Source organism: Bubalus kerabau, chromosome 18, assembly GCF_029407905.1.
Source record: "Bubalus kerabau isolate K-KA32 ecotype Philippines breed swamp buffalo chromosome 18, PCC_UOA_SB_1v2, whole genome shotgun sequence".
NCBI lineage: Eukaryota > Metazoa > Chordata > Mammalia > Artiodactyla > Bovidae > Bubalus > Bubalus kerabau.
Window position 1 is genome coordinate 61,351,099 of NC_073641.1, and position 17,849 is coordinate 61,368,947.

The window sequence follows — 17,849 nt, forward strand, 5'->3', positions numbered from 1 at the left end:
ACAGGTGTGGGTGTACCTCTCATCTGGGCTTTTGGGTTTTCTGCATTAACTCGAGCGGGAAGGAAAACTGAGCAGACTAGAACAAACTGGAACAAGTATCTTGTTTCTGAAAAACACGGTATTATGCTATTTTTACAGAAGCAATTTGTGTTTCTTTATAGAAAATACACATAGGTAACCCTGGTGATAAAGCCTAAAAATATCTTGCTCTTTATCATTTTGTATCTACACATATGCCTGATATACATATATTTTAAATTCACGTAAAACTGTAACAGATCATTCAGTACATACTGCTTTATAAATGAAATTTAACCAATGATTATTTTTCATAATGATTATATTTTAATGGCTTCAGATTATTGTTATTCACAATATACCATAAAGTATGTAAACATATAGAATATGTGTATGCCATATATATTATATAAATATGTGTGAATATTACATGAACTCCCAGTGACTTGTCATATAGCTAAATCTTTATCCATATCCATTATTGTTTCATAAGTATACATATTTACTGGTAGAATTAACAGCTGTCTCTTCAATATTAAGAAACTGAACCATTTGCTTTTTTTTCCCTTAAAATTTTTTTAAAGAATTTTTATAGTGTTGTGTTGGTTTCTGCCATTTAACGTCACAAATCAGCCATAATTACATATACTGAGCCATTTGTTTTTAAGAATAAAGCTCTGAGGGCAACAGTGTGTGGCTGTTGCTGTGTAGTCACTTCAGTCGTGTCCGACTCTCTGTGACCCCCATGGACTGTAGCCCATCAGGCTCCTCTGTCCATAGGATTTTCTAGGCAGGAATACTGGAGTGGGGTGCTGTTTCCTTTTCCCGGTTATCCTCCTGACCCAGGGATTGAACCCAGGTCTTCTGTTTGGCAGGCAGACTCTTTACCACTGAGCCCCCTGGGAAGCCCAACAGTGTGTGGAAGTCTAGTTAGAGGTCTTTTATTGACACAAGAGCAACAGGTAGGGGGCTGCTGAGTTAATGCGGCTGGAATTTGTGAATAAGCTTCAGAACTCCACAACCTCAAGACAATCTAGAGTTTCACCTGAAATCAAAGGAGATATGGAGTTAGACAAAGCAATAGTGATGCTAGAACTTTAACATGAGAGCCATCATTTCTCATTTTAAAGTGGGGATATGCATGTCTTTACATTTTGTTGTGCTCTGTGATATTAGCATGTGTGCTTATATTTTATTTGTAATTTTTGATAGAATCATCAGCGATGCAAATTTTCGTTATATCTCAGTTTATGAAAATCTGGGGAGAGTCTAACCCATTGGCTCAGGACCCCTCCTGAGGAATCCCTCTATGTTCCATAAATAGGGCTTAACACTGGCTGGACTGACCCAGACACACAGAAATGGAAGTTAATGCTTCCTGTGAAATAAATGTCTCACGTTTCTCACAAAGGAGTATAACATATAATGTTTTAGAATTATGTTTTTGAGCTGCAGGCTCTATTTTTCTGAAAAAAGTCTTTCTTCTTGTTTAGACCTTGCTTGAAGATGCAGAGAGGTGCAGACATAAGATGCAGGCTGCTTCTGCTCTGATCGGAGGCTTGGCAGGAGAAAAAGAAAGATGGACAGAGCAAAGTAAAGAGTTTGCTGCACAAACTAAAAGACTTGTAGGTATGTAAATCCCTTTATTAGCTTCCCAGGTGGCTCAGCAGTAAAGAATCCACCTTCGATGCAGGAGACTCAGTTTTGATCCCTGGGTTGGGAAGATCTCCTCGAGGAGGAAATGACAACCCACTCCAGTATTTTTGCCTGAAGAATTCCATGGGCAGAGGAGCCTGGCAGGCTACACAGTCCATGGAGTTGCAGAGTCAGACAGGACTGAGTTATTAAGCACACACACACAAATCCCTTTATTAATGAGATGATGTGTTGACTGTGATAGGGAGTGAGCAAACTTAAGCTTTAATCAGAATATACATCAACACTCCATTACTTCAAATTCCTCTGTGCGTGTGTGTGTGCATCCAGCTGTTTCAAAAGGATGAATGTTGGTCTGGCATTTAGGCAACCTGTCTTAGATAATGTGTTAGTCACTCAGTCATGTCCGACTCTTTACAACTCCATGGACTGTAACCCAACAGGCTCCTCTGTCCATGAAATTCTCTAGGCAAGAATACTGTGAGTTGCCATTTCCTTCCCAGGGGAATCTTCCTCACTTAGAGACTGAACCTGGGTCTCCTGCATTGCAGGCAGATTTTTTACTGTCTGAGCCACCAGGGAGGCCCGTTAATGACCTTTAAACTCTTATTATCAGGTCATTTTTGAATTCTCCTATGAGTGAATGACCACATAGATCAAGGTCATTTAGAATGGAGGCTGTGTCTTCTGAGGTTAGAAGTCATCCTCTCATATTCAGTAAGATCAACATAATCCAGTGCTTGACTATCAGCAGTTATTACTTGTGGGCCATGTGGACTGTTTTCACAGTGAACTGAACTGCTTATTCACAAGACACAGCAACTTGTGGTTACAATTTGGTTTCTGAAATTTAATTCAAAAGAATGATTGTCTTTTTTTTTTGCCACTTATATTCTGCAGAATTACAAGGCTGTTCATAAAGTGTTTCAGTGGTGTTTTGTTTTTTGTTTTAGGGGATGTGTTGTTGGCTACAGCTTTTCTATCTTATTCTGGTCCCTTTAATCAAGAATTTCGCAATCTGCTGTTAAATGACTGGCAGAGGGAAATGAAAGCCCGGGAAATTCCATTTGGAGACAATCTAAACCTCAATGAGATGTTGATTGATGCTCCTACCATTAGTGAGTGGAACCTCCAAGGCCTGCCCAATGATGACCTGTCTGTTCAGAATGGAATTATTGTCACAAAAGCATCTCGCTATCCTTTGCTAATTGACCCACAGACTCAAGGCAAGATCTGGATTAAAAATAAAGAAAACCAGAATGAACTCCAGGTAATCTTTGTTTGAATATAAATGGGCTTCCCTGGTGGCTCATAACCTAAAGAATCTGCCTGCAATGCAGGAGACCTAGATGGAACCCTGGGTTGGAAAGATCCCCTGCAGGAGGGCAGGGCAACCCACTCCAGTATTCTTGCCTGGAGAGTCCCATGGACAGAGAAGCCTGGTGGGCTACAGTCCGTTGAGTCACAAGAATTGGGAAGAACTGAGCTACTAAGCACATGCATGAAACGTGCTACTAATCAATTTTATTGCCCCAGATCAACAGTATCTGAGAATTATTTCATATTTATAAATGATTTTGTTATTAATATTTAGATATTAATATTTATAAAACAGTGTCTAAAAATTGCATTATTTGGATTCTTGTTTATCTCTCCTAATGCTGTCCATTAAAGGGTTCAGACTCCCTTCTGTTAGGGCCTAAGGCTCTTCTTGATAAACAGAGCAGGGCAGAGCTATGTCACACTAGGTGTGCGGCAAATAAAGACACTTTATAGTTATTCCGTGATTATTTGTCACAAATGTGGTGGTTGGGGGGAAAGGCAGTATTGTCACACAGAGCTTTTACCTGCTTCCTAGTAAAAGGAAATGATGCCATCAAATGCTCTGGAGATTCTTTAGAAAACTGAAAATAGAGCTACCATATGATCCTGCAATCCCACTCCTGGGCATATATCTGGGGAAAACCATAATTCACAAAGATACATACCTTCCAGTGTTCATAGCACTGCTTACAATAGCCCAGGCATGGAAGCAACCTAAATGTCCATGGAGAAATGGATAAAGAAGGTATGGTATATTTGTACAATGGACTCAGCCATACAGAAGAATGAAGTAGTATCTTTCACAGCAACAGGGATGGACCTAGAGATTATCATACAAAGTGAAGTAAGCTAGACAAAGACAAATATTATATGTCACTTATATGTATTAGTAGAATCTAAAAAATGATATAAACAAACTTATATACAAAATAAAAATAGAGCCACAGACATAGAAAACAAACTTACGGTTACCAAAGGGGAAAGGTGATGGAGGAGGGATAAATTAGAAGTTTAGGATTAACATAAACACACTACTATATATAAAATAGATAACCAACAAGGACCTACTGTATAGCACAGGGAACTTTTTCTATATTTTGTAATAGTCTGAAAAAAATATTTACAACTGAATCACTTTGCTGTACACCTGAAACTAACACAATATTGTAGATCAACTCTTAGTGCCTTTTAGTGCTGTTTGCTCATTTGTGCCCCACTCTTTACGACCTCATGGACTATAGCCCACCAGGCTCTTCTGTCCGTGGAATTTTCCAGGCAAGAATACTGGAGTGGCTTGCCATTTCCTCCTTTAGGGGATCTTCTCAACCCAGGGATTGAAGCTGTGTCTCCTGTGTCTCCTGCACTGTGGGCAGATTCTTTACCCACGGAACCCCTTCAATTAAATGAATAAAGATAAGGAAATGATGATTTGCTAAGCTAAAGAATGTGATCTTGTTTCCAGATCACATCTCTAAATCACAAGTACTTCAGAAATCACCTGGAGGACAGTCTTTCTCTCGGAAGACCCTTGCTTATCGAAGATGTTGGGGAGGAACTAGATCCAGTCCTGGATAATGTTTTGGAGAGAAACTTCATTAAGACTGGATCTACCTTTAAGGTAGGTTAAACCTGCCAATGACAGTGTGCAGAGCAGTTTCCACGAGGCCAGGTCAATGTGACAGAGGTCACAGTTTCTCATTAAACATCAACTCAGATTCAAGTCTGGGGCAGGAGGCATTTGCTTTTCTCTTCCTCACTTCCTGAGTTGGGATCAAGAGTAGCCTTTTTAGGAACATCTACTTCACTTGTATCATGAAGCCTGACTCCATTCTGATGTTAGACTTTGCATGGCTTTCAAGCCCCATCATGCCCCCTCCCGTGTCTGGGCAAGCTGATGAGAAAACGTGGCTCTGCTCTCTTTTGGTGAAAGTGAAAGTCACTGTTTTCAGTGACTATGAAGTGCATGGAATCTATACAGTCCATGGAATCCTCCAGGCCAGAATACTGGAGTGGGTAGCCTTTCTCTTCTCCAGGGGATCTTCCCAACCAGGGATTGAACCCAGGTCTCCCACAGTGCAGGCGAACTCTTCATCAGCTGAGCCACAGTGGGAAATCCAAACCGTGCAACTCCCTGTTCATGACCATATCTGGGAAGCCTCATCTTAGTCGCATCCCGTGACCTCCGTAAAACCCTAAAACACCTGCCCCTCTCTGGTCTCTCAAGTGATTTTTCTTTGGACCTGTTTGGCAGCCTACCCTGAATCTCCAGAAATTCTCATGTGAATAATAAACCTTTTCATATCTTTTTGGTACATGATAGACGTCATCAGTCTTGACTTCTGAACCAGATTTTGGTTGGGGAATCCATCTCACTTCTGCAGTATGATCACAACAGTTTTGGTGATAAATTCTATGTGCGTGTATGCTCCGTTGCTTGTCTTGTCTGACTCTTTGCAATCCTGTGGACTGTAGCTCGCCAGGCTCCTCTGTCCATGGGATTCTCCAGGCAAGAATACTGGAATGGGTTGCCATGCCCTCCTCCAGGGGATCTTTCCAACCCAGGGATCAGACATGTCACCTGTGGCTCCTGCATGGCAGACAGATTCTTTACTGCTGAGCCACCACGGAAGCCCACGGAATAAATTCAGTATTTATTTATTTATAGTTTTATTAATTTGTTTATTTTTGGCTGTACTGAATCTTCATTGCTGCCTGGGTTTTTCTCTCAGTGCGGTGAGTGGGGGCTACTCTTTAGTTGCGGTACATGGAATTCTCATTGTGGTGGCTTCTCTTGTTGCAGAGCATGGGCTCTAGGGTGCTCAGGCTTCAGCACTTGTGACACGTGGGCTTTGTAGTTGCAGTTCTCGGGCTCTAGAGCACAAACTCTGTAGTTGTGGCATATGAACTTAGTTACTCCTTGGCATGTGGGGTCTTCTTGGATCAGGGATCCAACCTGTGTCTCCAGCATTGGCAGGTGGATTCTTTACCACTGAGCCATCAGGGAAGCCCCAAATTCTATTTTTATTGGATGATATATATTGGATGGCATCACTAACTCAATGGACATGAGTTTGAGCAGGATCCAGGATATGGTGAAGGAGAGGGAAGCCTGGCGTGCTGCAGTCCATGGGGTCCCAAAGAGTTGGACATGACTGAGTGACTGAACAACAACCAAAAAATGTTGGATAACTTCCTTTCCTCCCTCCTTCCCTTTCTTTCTCCTTTCCTCCTTCCTCTCTTACTTTTGTCCTTCTTTCTTTTTATCTTAGTGGCCTGAAGCCCTCTGAATGCCTAATGAACATTTCTTTTTAAGTATACACATGATCTCCAGGTGTATAGTGGTTTAAAGCAATACTAGATTCTAAGCAAAAAAACACACAGTAAAGTGTATCTGGGTTTTATTACTTTTAACTTTCTTTTTATAACAAAGGTGAAAGTCGGTGACAAAGAGATAGATGTGATGGATGGCTTCAGACTCTACATCACCACCAAGCTGCCCAATCCAGCCTATACCCCTGAAATAAGTGCTCGGACCTCCATCATCGACTTCACAGTCACTATGAAAGGTCTCGAGGACCAGTTACTGGGGAGAGTCATTCTCACAGAGAAGCAGGTAAGTAAAGTATGCAACAGAGTAAAGTATGCAACCCCACCAGGGCTTCCCTGGTGGCTCAGACGGTAAAGAATCTGCCTGCAATGTGGGAAACCTGGGTTCGATCCCTGGGTTGGGAAGATCCCCTGAAGGAGGGCATGGGAGCTCACTCCAGTATTCTTTCCTGGAGAATCCCCATGGACAGGAGGAGCCTGGCAGGCTACAGTCCATGGGGTCACAATGAGTCAGACGTGACTGAGCAACTAAACACAACACAGAGTGCGACCCTCCCCCTTTCTGCATCGCATTATGATTCTTTCATTGACAAAAATAAGATGAACATCGTGATGGGATTGAGTCTCCCCTTTTAATTCCTGTGTTTCTTCCATTATTCATTTTCAAGTGTCTTTAATAACAAGTAACCAATTATCTATCCAGTACATTGCATCTGTATCACATAAATAACATATATCATCAATTGATTTTATATAGGGGAATGATGTAACTATGACAATATATGTCTCATTTTCAGCATCACGGTTCTGGTTTTACACTCCTTAAATTTTCTGAAGTTTGTTCTGTTCCTGGTTCTAGTCACCTGTTGAGTTTTAGCTTTCTAGTGTATGTCTGGGGTTTCCCAGGTGGCACAGTGGTAAAGAATCCACCTGCTGATGCAGGAGATACGGGTTTGATCCCTGGGTCAGGAAGATCCCCTGCAGGAGGAAATGGTGACCCACTCCAGTATTCTTGCCTGGAGAATTCCATGGACAGAGGAGTCTCGAAGGCTGCAGTCCACATGGTTGCAAAGAATCAGACACGACTCACCACACATACACACATGCACACACACAGTATATGTCTAAGTTTTTATTTCATTTGATTCATTATTATGCTTTTGGAATATAAAATTGAAACATTGTACCCAGATAGCACAGCATTGCCAATTCTTATTTGTTAGCCAAGAGTGCTTGCTGTATCTTGCAAGAAGGCAAGTTTGTTACCCTGGATTTCACTGTGGAACTTGTGAAGGCTACTGGCTTCATTTCGCTCTAAGCATAATTCTGTGTCTGTTTTCTCTCAATGAGAAATGGCCAACAATTTATAAACTTCCTTGTTCTGAATCAGCATTTTCTCCAGGGAACATTTGAGCTGTAAGGAAAGAAATCTGGAGGGTTTTAATGGGACTCTGTCGACGAAGCTGTGTGAACTCTGAAAGTTGCTATTGATTTTCTTCTTGAGTTAGATATCCATGAGGAGTTCAGTTTAATTTATGCCCCCCATCCACACTGACCTGAAGATTTATTTAGGTTAAAACTATTGGCAAAATATTTGGAATCTGCCCCTCCCTTTCTGTATTACCTCTTCTCTATGTCTCACCATGCGTGCTCCTCTGAGCCCTTCCTTGCATATATATTTTTCTCTCTCTCCTTCCCCTCTTCCTTTTCTATGAATCTTCTCTATTTATTTAAAAAATCCCTGGTGGCTCAGACAGTAAGCAATCTGCCATCAATGCAGGAGAACAAAGATTCAATCCCTGGGTTGGGAAGATCCCCTGAAGGAGGAAATGGTAACCCATTCCAGTATTCTAGCTTGGGAAATCCATGGACAGAGGCATCTGGTTGGCTACAGTTAAATGCCATCACAGAGAATCAGAATCAACTGAGTGACTTAACACTTTGAATTTCACTTTTCTGTTTATTTTTAATTTATGGTACACAGATCATAGAGTTATGTAGTTGGAAGTTGCATTAAGAGGGTTTAATCCAGTTTCATCAATTCACATGGTTGGTGACCTCCATGCGGTAGGAACTGATGCTAGAGTTCCTACCACAGACTGGAATAACAGCCTTCCAAATATGTAGTTGTTTATTTTTGGAGTCTCAGTTGAGATGGTTGAAGTAGTTTAGTGCTGACGCAGCCTCACTTCAGAAAGGACTAGGATTCTTAATCAACAACAAGGCCTGTGGAGCCTGGGCATCCTTGAGGGTCTTCAGGATAATATTAATTACCTGTATCTGTCTGTCTGTCTATCTATCTACTTACCTACCTCCCTCTCTTCCTTCCTTCCTCCCATTCTTTCTTATTTCCATTCTTTCTTCCTTCCTTTAATTTTTATAGGAGTATAGTTGCTTTACAGGCTTCCCTGGTGGCTCAGTGGTAAAGAATCCATCTGTCCATTCAGGAGATGCAGGTTCGATCCCTGGGTCAGGAAGATGCCCTGGAGAAGGAAATGACAACCCACTCCAGCATTCTTGCCTGGGAAATCCTGTGGACAGAGGAACTTGGTGGGCTACAGTCCATGGGGTTGCAAAAGAGTCCGATATGACTTAGCAACTAAACAACAACATCAAGAGTTGCTCTACAGTATACCTTTTGCTGTACAGCAAAGTGAATCAGCTATGCATATGCATAATCATATACATGGACGTCCCAGGTAGCACAGTGGTGAAGACTCTGCCTGCCAATGCAGGAGATGCAAGAGACGTGGGTTCAATCCTTGAGTCAGGGAAGATCCTCTGGAGTAGGAAATGGCAACCCACTCTAGTATTCTTGCCTGGAAAATTCCATGGACAGAGAAGCCTGGTGGGCTACAGTCGGAAAGAGTTGGACATGACTGAGCAAGTGAGTACACATATACATAAACATATACATATATCCCCTCTCTTTTGGATTCCCTTCCCATTCAGGTCACCACAGAGCGCTGAGCAGAGTTTCCTGTGCTCTGTAGTAGGGTCTCGTTGCTGCTGCTGGTGCTGTTGCTTCAGTCGTGTCTGACTCTGTGCGACCCAATAGACGGCAGCCCACCAGGCTCCCTGGTCCCTGGGATTCTCCAGGCAAAAATCCTGGAGTGGGTTGCCATTTCCTTTTTCAATGCAAGAAAGTGAAAAGTGAAAGTGAAGTCACTCAGTCGTGTCCGACTCTTAGTGACCCCATGGACTGCAGCCTACCAGGCTCCTCCATCCATGGGATTTTCCAGGCAAGAGTACTGGGGTGGGGTGCCATTGCCTTCTCTGAGGGTCGTGTTAGTTGTCTGTTTTATACACAGGCTCTACTTTTACCTGTGGTGTTGGCTTCAGGAGGTTAAGGATCTTTGATGGTACTTTGAATAATATCCTTGTCCTCAACTTTTTTTCTGTTCAGCTGAGATGAATGCAGTCTCCTTGGGAAAAAAATAATTTGTTTTCCCAGATTTTTAGTTGCAACAAAACAACTCCAGGACTGAATCGTTAATTGTGGCAGCAGAGGTTTAAAATGAAGTAAGGAGTGCTTTAACTCACTGGAAGACTTTGAACAGTCTTGGAAAGCCAGTAAGGATCCCAGGCCAGACTTTTCCTTACTTCCTGGGAAAGCTGGAAGTGTCTTGACACTTCATTCTCTTACCATCATCTCATTATCAGAGTTCATTCCTGGCTCACAGTAAATGATTCTTACAGAAGTGTGGTCAGAGTAATGTGACACTCTTTCTGTTATAATAATGGAGGGCCATCTTACCCTGAACCACAGTATAATACAATGTGTAATTGCTATTTTCTTTTCTCTAAAGCAAAGTCTTATGCAAGAAGTGAGCTTCATTGTTGCTATTGTTCAGTCACTCAGTCATGTCCAAATCTTTGTGACCTCGTGGACTGTAGCACGCCAGGCTTCCCTCTCCTTCACTAACTCCTGGAGTTTCCTCAAACTCATAATCCATTGAGTCAGTGATGCCATCCAACCATCTCATCCTCTGTTGCCCCCTTCTCCTCTTGCCTTCAACCTTTCCCAGCATCAGGATGTTTTTCAATGAGCCATCTCTTTGCATCAGGTGGCCAAAGTATTGGAGCTTCAGCATCAGTCTTTCCAGTGAATATTCATGGTTGATTTCCTTTAGATTAACTGGTTTTATCTCCTTGCTGTCCAAGGGACTCTCAAGAGTCTTCTACAGCACCACAGTTTGAAAGCATCAGTTCTTTGGCTCTGAGCTGCTGGACTTAATTGTGCTGGATTTTAAGTAGCCTGCTTTCTGCCTGAAGCCTTTCCTTTTGCAGCATCTGTTCTGCCCACTGTGTCCCTGAATCTGCTCACTCTGCTAAATCTTTGCAGCCTGAGCAAGTGGGTCTAAGTTGATCTCCAGTACTTTCAGGGAATTTTTTATCATCTAGTGACTCAGTTGATAAGAGCTTATGTCTTGTGCCTATTTAAATTATTTCTTTGACTTTAGCAACAGTGCAGTCTCTCTTACAGTGATCACTTTTTGAATGATTGTAAAAATGTCAATATTAAATGCTATTGAGCCAAGGAGGGGGCTATTGGAAGTTAAGAAAATCCCATAGGTATGAGGTTGATGTTGGAAAGCATCTAAGAAATTCCCTAAATGTGGGGAAACATTGAAACCAGTGGTAAACTTCTTCAGTCAGGATGAGTTATGCCTTTACTGTTCTGTTGATCCTTCTGGTGAAAGGAGGCTTGGAACAGTAACTTAGGATGCAAGGGAAAGGCCATTTGTCTTTGAGTCCATAAATTCACCAGCTGTCCAGTGTTCTGGGAATATAGGCAGTGAGGAGGAGTCTTATTATCACACAGGATCTGGTCTCATGAATGCTCTGCTGTCCAGCCTGTCAGACCCTCAGGTTTTTTTACTTAAGAAACAAATGGAAACCATAGAGCATATGAATGGAAGGAAGGCAGATTTTTAAGCAACTTTATGATTTTCTCTGTGCTTCACGGAAGTCTTTTTAAATGCATGGGCTGTCCAAGTTCACATCAAAGTCCTGTATAATTGTTGATCCGATGTTGTTCTTGTGAGTAGATTTAGACAGCTTCTTGTTGTCACCAGAAGGTGATGTATCGAGACCTTTTTAAACAGGCAGCAAACCAGTAGCCCTCCAGAAACTTTCCTTTAAAGAAACCCATTCTCTTAGGGTCTCTCTCATCTTGATCCTAGAGGATAAGACAGAAACTCAAAGAGAACTATATACTCCTTGGAGAGAAATATTCATATCAGTTAACAACCTCTACTGGCCATACAATGCAAAGCCTCAAGGGTCATCATTGTTCAGAATTTCAGATGAGCAAACAGGTGTGTGATATAATTCTTTTGGACGTAGAAGGACCTGAACTTGGTGGAACTGACGTGAAAAATAACTTAATAAAGACACTAAATAGACATTGTTATCACCAGCTCATTTGGTGGAGAAACAAATAAATCTGAGTTCAGTTGTTTAACCTTTCATTTTAATTACCAGTGCAAGGTACAGAGAGAAGAATCTTTGGGAATGAAAGCCTGAGTGATACCTTAAAATGAGAACTGTGAAGGCTGCCATCTATTTCCTTTGATTGTTTTCAAAACTCTGGTGATAGATGAATTTTATGTCCACAAAGAATTTTTGTTTTCATTTGTATCTTCATTGAGCCACTCAATTAAAAAAAATTCTTTATTTATTATTTTTGGCAATGCTGGATCTTTGTTGCTGTGTGGGCTCTTCTCTAGTTGCGGCAGGTGGGGGCTGCTCTCTAGTTGCGGTGCTCGGGCTTCTCACTTTGATGGCTTCTCTTGATGTGGAACACGGGCTCTAGGGCACACGGGTTTCAGCTGTTGCGGTGTGTGGGGTCTGTAGTTGTAGCTCCTGGGCTCTAGAGCACAGGCTCAATAGTTTTGGCACATGGACTTAGTTGCTGCACGGCATGTGGGATCTTCTCGAGTCAGGGATTTGAACCCATGTCTCCTGCACTGACAGATTTCTTTACCACTGAGCCACCAGGGAAGCCCCTAAGCCACTTAAGTTTTGATCATTTAATTAATTAATAGTACATTTCCTGAACTTGCGCTGAATCACTACTGTACTTTCTTACTCAATTTGGGAATCCTTTTCACATTATCACAGTTTACATAACATTTTTTGTTTTAGCCTTAATATAAAGAATACATCCTGTGGAGAAGGGAATCTTCCTGATTCAGGGATCGGACTCAGGTCTCCTGCATTGCAGGCAGTTTCTTTACCATTTGAGCCTCCAGGGACGCCCTTAATATAAAGAATACATAACACAAATGTTTACTGTTCTCTGTGTGTGTGTCTGTTGTCTGTCTGTCTGTGTGTTAAGAGATAATCCCTTTGTTGGGAAAAATGCTTATAGACAAAATTATTTTGCTTAATTCTCCCCTACATATTAATTTGAAGAAGAAAAGTATTTGGAAATAAAGTTGTAGTTCAACAGAACTGTGTTAAATCAATCATACAAATGAAAATATGCCTAAAACTTTACCCCAAAGTAGGTTTTCCACTGAAAAATCTCATGGAAAGCAAACAGCAATTCTGTTTTTTCAGAGATATCTTTCCTTGTCCTCTGTTGTTCTAGTCTAATGTTTGGCAACTGGGGTGGTATTTATTTATTTATTTATTTTTAAAATTTTATTTTATAGTGAATAGTTTGATTTTGTAATTCCAAATGTTACTTTAGGTTGTAGTATTTACTTTAAAGTAGATTATTTCATCAGTATCAAACTATGGGGGAAATGTACTTCTTAGCCTTTTTTTAATCCTTTAGGAAGATAAGCATTACTTTAATTGACAATTTTATTTAATTAGTGTTGTTAATGATATTAAATAGAACACAACCATCTCAATAAATTTTAAACTTTTACTTAACTCTTGGTGGATTCATTTTGATATTTGGTAAAACTAATACAATTATGTAAAGTTTAAAAATAAAATAAAATTAAAAAAAATAAAATCAGAGATGGAGTAATTTTGCACCTTACTGTATGCGTTACTAAGAACTATGTTTATTAATAATGGTTTTCATAAGCAACATGGAGCATAATTTTAGTCTCAATCCCATAGTTCTCAAGGGGAGATGAGATTGGAAATGTAGATTGTAACAGGTTTTATAAACTATGTTGAAAATTTTGGACAAATAGTAAAGGGAAATCCCTCAATGACTTGGGGCAGAAAATGGGGTGATGACAACAAAAGATCAGCAGGGAGACCAGTCATGGTTAGAGCAGTCCTCCAAGCAAAAGTTAAAACCTAAATTATGGCAATTGCTGTGTAATTGGAAAAAAAATGGGCAGAAGAAAAATTAACTTTGTAGGAAGACTCAGTAAGACTTAGTGTGTAATTGGAAAAAAAATGGGCAGAAAAAAAATTACTTTGTAGGAAGACTCAATAAGACTTGGTGCAGTTTTGGGATTTGATGGTCTATCTCCAGCAGACAGGAATACATGAATCCTTAGCATTATAAGTGGAAGATTAGAATGTTCTCCTTTTTAAAATTCCCATTTCAACTACTTTACTGTGCTTTTATGATATGTGACATTTGCAAATGTGATTTATTTTGTATCGACTTATTTTATTTTCAAACTACTGATTTCCAAATAAATGTTACACTGCATCTGAAAAATCCATGCTGGAAATGAATCAAGGGAGAGGGTGGAGGATAAGAGACATATTCCGAGCAGCTATTGTGATGTAGGCACTGGTTTCAGCTACTCTGCTGGTGATACACGCACAATCTCTCTCTGAGCTGATTTATGTACATTTTGCAGATGAAGAAACTGAGGCATATAGACTTATGTAACATGGTGAAGGTCATGCAGTTAGTAAATCCTGGGAGTTAGAACTGAAACAAGTCTTCTTGATGTAAAAATCCTCACTCTTCCCACTGCTTTGCTTTCCTTTTCTTACCTGTCTTCAGGCGAGGACTTTTAGAGTCCTCTAGGGACTTATCTCTAGAGTCCATACCTCTAGGGACTCAGAAATGATAACGAGAGTACATAAAATTTAGGAATATGGCAATAATAATATTTGAATTATTTCCATTTAATTTTATTATCACTTTATTTCCTAGTGTGACCATATTGCAAGTGCATTTATTGTAACTATTTATGGAAATGATTTTTATAGTAGTCATTAAATGTCACTTGTTTGTACTAATTTCTACAGAAGCTCAAATTTGCGATTCTTATCTAGTGAATAAATGAATTAAAATGACTGGTAAGAAAGCTTTCAAATGTAACCAAATAGCATATGGAAGCAAAGATAAGTAAGTCTTAATTACATTGCTATATCTCAAAGAATTAAGAATTGATACAAGTTTGTTTAGTTAAGGAGCATTTGTTTTGCTTTTGGAGAGAATTTTTCTTTTCTAGAATATTCTAGACCTAACTCACTGTGCTTAGAGCATGAGTTGGGAGTCTGGTAGGGTCCCAGACACCTAATTGTTTAAATGGTGAATAACTAGCTGGACTGTAAAGCAGAGGCCAGTGCTCTTTGCTCTTTGTCTGTATACATTTTTGTTATCAGGACCTTTATTTGTAACTTTATGGTTTTTGTTACAAAGGCAGAATTTTCATGTCTGTATTTCCGGCACTAAGACATGACTAGATTTTCTGGTAACTAACATGTTTCAGTTTATCAGTTTGAAAAAGGGGTAGAGTGATTAATCATTCATTCTGCAGTATTGAGAGCTGACCATATACCGGCATTGTACTAAGAGCTGGAGAATGTATCAATGAACTGAAAATTCCTTGGAGCATAACTATTAAGTAAATTGTGTGTTATATTATAAAGTAAATAGTCATGTCATTAGTGAATAGTCTCATTATGTTTTATATGTTTTCATATGATTCATCGCTGTGTAAAGCTTTAGATTTCTAGTTTTCTAGGTAGGATATAGAATCTACAAAACCTGCTGAGTCATTCTAGAATACCTAATTGAGTATGGACCTTTCTGAAGCCACTCTGTCAACGTGAGCTTGGTACCACATGCCTGGTAGCTGGACCTGAACTGCTGACAGTGCTTTCCCATTCAAGGCACCTGCATTTAATCCTAGTTTTCCCAAATTGTATTTACACTGAAATGTGCATAGCTTCTTTAGTGATGCAGCTAAGCATAGGTAGGCACCTTGTCAATGGACACTATATTTAGAAAGGTCTTCAAGCAGACTTGCAGATGCATATTTTTCTCTTTAAATTTTATTTTAATTTTTGATATCTTATTCTTGGGTTTCTCATTGATGCAGATTGACTACTTAATTTTTATTAAAAAAAATCTTTTTTGGCCATACCACAAGGCATGTGGGATCATAGTTCCCCGACCAGGGATCAAACCCTTGTCCCCTGCAGTGGACGTGCATGCCCTCTGCGGTTTTGAACCCCCAGGGAAGTCCTTCTTTGAAGATTTTAATTTCTGTGTTCTCATCATCTTTTCCTTTTTTGATTCTTTTATTAACCTCCAGTTAGAATCGCTCATGAAACAATTTGACTTTCATGTATGGGTTTGACCTGGTGCCTGAAGCATATTGTCTCTGCTTTGTCATGGCCATTTCCTCCTTCCTCCACCCTCACCAACGCCATCTTTTCTTTCCTTCTCTTTCACCATCTCTCTTTCTCCAAACTCTCTATAAGGAAGAAATAGCCAATCAGGACAATAATCTCCCAAAGCCATTTTCTCCCCAGCTTCCCACAAAGGTTTTTCGGGAAGGATTCAGGACTTCCCTTCTCTTTAAGAGAACAGCATCTTTCCTTTTCAAGTCGAGATGATTTTTCAATTTATACGTACCCGCAGTAACAGCACAGTTTGCCTGCCTAACTTTTGGACACTTGCTCTTCACAGAGTTGGAACTATTTCAACAGGCAAGTTGAAAATAAATTCATTCAAATGACAATAGAGCTCTTTTAAGCAAGAAACTAAGCAGAGATAAATGTATTTAATTTGAGCTGGATATGTTATATTCAAACAAATTTCAGTTTCACCAAAACAGGAATAAATATGATCACAAAAGTCACTTAAAGCTGAGTTGACTTTAGGAAATAAATAGATGGCAAATTGTTAGCATTGGTAATATTTTTAGCACATTTTTATGTTGCTTGCCACCAACTCTTTCCTCTATGAATTCATCTCTGATTTTGATGTCTGTATTTCCTGCAGTCAAATATGATAACTACAGTGCAGGAACTCGAGAAAGCCCAATAGGTAAACTTTTTAAGGAATGGCTAAATGATAGTTGTTAATTAAGGAAGAAAATATATTTATGCAAATTAACAGGAATTGGAGAAAGAAAGAACTCATCTCATGGAAGATGTAACTGCAAACAAAAGGAAGATGAAGGAGCTGGAAGATAATTTGCTTTACCGTCTAACCAGCACTCAGGGGTCCCTGGTGGAAGACGAGAGTCTCATCCTTATGTTGAGTAAGACAAAAAAGACAGCTGAGGAGGTGACACAGAAGCTGGAAATTTCAGCTGAGACAGAAATTCAAATTAACTCAGCCCGGGAGGAATATAGACCCGGTGAGTTTGGTAATGAAAGACAAATGTCACAGGAAAATGAAGCGAGAAATGAGAATTAGAGAAATCGAAGTAAGGATGTTATGAAAACGACTATGCGGTGTGGGGTGGCCATTTATGTTTTATGCCATTTCTTTAAATATTCAGCAAAATTGAGATGAAGAAATTTTATGATGGTATAAATTTTCTAAGCGCGTATAATTCATGTTATTGGCGAATTCCTTAAGGTTCCTGTGAACTTATTTTTCAACCAGAAAGTTAGGAGGAGAGCTTTTTGAGGACATTTGACTGCAAATTAATGAAGTCTGAGTAATTCATGCTGCGTTTGTGGGCCATTTATTAGTTGTTTATCATTGGTAACAATAAGCCTGTGTTTTGTTTGTAGTCTTCCTAATAGGAAGGTAGTTCTCTGGTCTCATGGGAACTCTTCAGTCTTATCCATGAAACAACAAATCAGTGTTGTTTATGGGTTATAAAGGGAACCTGCTAAAAGAATTCAATTTCCTTTAGTAATTTATCATGCCTTCTGGAAAAATAATGGAAACAATATCTACTACTGGTGGACAGTCAGGAGCATCATCTCTGTGATGCCTTGGTTTGCCAACTTGAGGCCAGGGATAGTCAGGGCTTCTTCATGGAGCTTAAGAACGAGGTCCTTACAGTGCCTACGCTATTTGCTGGGTGTTACAACCTGTGCTGTCCCACCAGTTGTCTTCTCTACCTATGAGAAAATGTAATAAAATGTATTTATAAGGGATCTAGAGATTCTACAATGGAAAGTATTACTTAATGAGGGCTAACAGCAGACTACTTGTACAGAGCTTATAAAGAAGAATTAAATGTATATGATGACATTGCTCTAGATGCCCATTGCTGGAAGATAGTCATTGCTAAGACTATGAGCGTTGTTGTTTTCATTTAGCATTCAGACTGATCTGTGCACGGATCATTTGTTGTCCACCCTCATCGCAAGTGCAACCTTGGTCTTTGTCTTTC

The 17,849-nt window shown here is 39.9% G+C and overlaps 1 protein-coding gene across 1 annotated transcript in view; it reads left to right on the forward strand.

The window, feature by feature from the left end:
* The window catches only part of DNAH5 (dynein axonemal heavy chain 5), a 270,204-nt gene that overhangs the window by 199,817 nt on the left and 52,538 nt on the right, over positions 1–17,849 (forward strand). Inside the window, exons 62-66 of the mRNA XM_055554828.1 lie at positions 1,512–1,647; positions 2,628–2,944; positions 4,460–4,615; positions 6,428–6,610; positions 16,613–16,856. Of these exons, the coding sequence (XP_055410803.1) occupies positions 1,512–1,647; positions 2,628–2,944; positions 4,460–4,615; positions 6,428–6,610; positions 16,613–16,856 (1,036 nt within the window). The remainder of the gene's footprint in view (positions 1–1,511; positions 1,648–2,627; positions 2,945–4,459; positions 4,616–6,427; positions 6,611–16,612; positions 16,857–17,849) is intronic.